General features: G+C 39.0%; 1 protein-coding gene across 1 annotated transcript in view; it reads left to right on the top strand.

The window, feature by feature from the left end:
- Positions 1-2,134, top strand: part of LOC137971279 (muscle LIM protein 1-like) — a 6,668-nt gene extending 4,534 nt beyond the window's left edge. The window contains exon 3 of the mRNA XM_068818079.1: positions 1,236-2,134. Coding sequence (XP_068674180.1) covers positions 1,236-1,333 — 98 coding nt within the window. The 3' untranslated portion in view covers positions 1,334-2,134. The remainder of the gene's footprint in view (positions 1-1,235) is intronic.
- The last annotated feature ends 366 nt before the right edge of the window (positions 2,135-2,500 follow it).

The raw sequence follows: 2,500 nt of genomic DNA, 5'->3' as shown, positions 1-2,500 counted from the left end.
TATTGACCAGCCCAGTCAAAATGTTTTCGAGTAGTAGGCAAGCTCGCTATAGTAAAAGGCTGGAGAGGCTTTCGGGCTCTGCTGCAAGGGTCGGAGCCCCTTGCATGCTAGGCGGGTCCGGGGGCATGCTCCCCTGGGAAATTTTGAAACTGTTGGCTTCAAATGGTTGCATCTGGCATTTTAGGGTAAACTGAGCCCCTATTAGATAGCATTATAGTAATGAAGAGTCACACAAGACTTTCGATTTTCAAATGAAAGTTACATTCTGCCAGAAGCATTATTGGAAAAAAGGATAACTTTTGTACAAGGAAGTACTTCTCAACTGTGAAAGTGAGAAACTCAATTGCTGAAAGTTGACTCAAAATATATTATAGATTCAAACTGAAGGCTTCAGATCTTCAAATCATTTGAGCAATATATTATCTCAATGCAAGGCTATGGGTTTCCGAGGCTAAACACCTGATACCGTTTGAAAAAATTTAGAAATTTGCAAAGTCCCTGCGCCAACATGATGAGATCGTTTGGACGCCATCTTGTTACTTTGTACCTGCAACAACCGTGACTGCTGACCATCCGTTTGGCTCGCTTTCCAATGCCATTGGCGCGCAATGTTCAAAGCGTCCTAAAGAAACGATTGTGTGCGGCTTGTGTGGCTCTGGTTTACGTGGTGTATTTTTTAGTTGCAATTTGAACTGGAAGTTTTTAAGAGACCTTATAGCCTGAGACACAATGAAGGCTTGCAGTATGGAGTCAAAACGTAGTGATTAAAGGGACAACATAGGAAAAGAAACTATAATACTTTATTAGTATAATTTGTACTTTATAGTTTACAGTGATGAACGAAACCTCGAAACAACCTCATCCTGAATACAAGTCTGACAAATGTGAATTTGAAGTAAGCGGCAGATATTGTGTTGTAGGCTGCCAAATAGCCAGCTGCTGGCACATTTTGACTGGGTTGATTGACCGAAGTTGTAATTCTCATCTTAGCATGCAATGTTACTTATTCAAATACAGACATGTTAGAGTTCATTTCATAGGCAGGCATTTGCACAAATTTAGCTTGTGGTTTTGTGTGTGTCAGTGTGTATTTGGCACTTTTGCCTTACTTTAACCCATCAACTCCTGGGGGTTCCCCATTGACGAGTAAAATTGTCTGGCATATTAGACAGAGTAAGTCTGGCCGGTTTAAGCATCAAAGGGTTAAAAGCATCATCTTTATTCATTTTTTTTAGGAGAGGTGTACTGCAGGGGTTGCTATGGCAAACTCTTTGGTCCCAAAGGTTATGGATATGGAGCTGGCGCTGGTGCTCTTCATCTCACTGGAAAGTAGCAATATTGAGGGTGCCCTCATGGACGATTGTGCCTGCTTTCTTTGTGAGTCAGGTTCATAAGAATGCAAGAGAGGACTGAGATGATCAGTAATAATATTCCTTGGAAATTTGAAGACACAGTGATGTATTTTTATAGATATACTTTTTGATAAGAAAGTAAAAATAGTTGCAATCAAAGCTGCTTGAATTCATCTTCAATGTTGTTCAGATGCCAGAGGGGCGACAAAACCTCTTTTTTTCTTCATTGGGAATGTGTAAGGTAAAGGTACACCTTATTTAACTTCGGAAGTTCCTTTACTCTCTAGAGAGTATTCTCCCAGGAAGCCGACTGTGGGCTCATTTTACCCTCCTCTTTTCCATCAGTGCTTCATTTTAAGGGTATTTAAAGCTACTTAGGCTACACCAAAAGGAAAAAAGTTGAAATTAGGATGTGAGGTCCGGGGATCGAACTCGGGACCATATGCACCAAGGCCGTGCAATAACCGACTGTGCCACCCTTGCTCCTGACACTTTTGGTGTTCATTATATTAATGATTCTGTTGTGTACATTCAAATCCTTCCTGCTAAAACATTTATGTTGAGTAATATGAAACTAAATGTGAAAATTGTGAAAAACATTGCAAATCAGGATCAATGTCAAACTGAGTCGTTAAAATGTTAATGTTGTAGAGAAAAATTATATTAAAGAACAAAAGTATCTTACAACAAAGGGGAAGCTCTCTATTATTGGCTAAGCGTGTTAGTTACCATGACAACATATATCCTCACATGCGAAAGATAAAAATGATGTGTTCATTGTGCACAGTGAAGATTTGATTTTTTTCAGGCGAAGGAAAATCATAGTATTTCATCGGTATCTATGATAAACCCATTTCTATTTTCACTTCCCCATCAACGCAGCTCCATAGTTTCTTTAGAGACAAAAATTTTTTATCAGATTTCTTTATTATTTTGTCTTATCTGGGCAAAGTGAGTTTCCATTTGCTCAAAAACTGAGCCAATTAAGTGGCGTATGGGTTACGTTTTTAGTGATGATTCTAGTCTCACTTCCATCTCACACACATGTTTTCATTTTTCATGAAGATCTACTTACAGGCATGCTACTTTATAATTATTGACCACTCTGTATAGGAGCATCGCATGGTATGACCAATGACATGTATAAT

Source organism: Montipora foliosa, chromosome 9, assembly GCF_036669935.1.
Source record: "Montipora foliosa isolate CH-2021 chromosome 9, ASM3666993v2, whole genome shotgun sequence".
NCBI classification, from domain to species: Eukaryota; Metazoa; Cnidaria; class Anthozoa; order Scleractinia; family Acroporidae; genus Montipora; species Montipora foliosa.
Note: the sequence above shows the minus strand (reverse complement) of the source record. Positions and strands in the feature narration are given on the sequence as shown.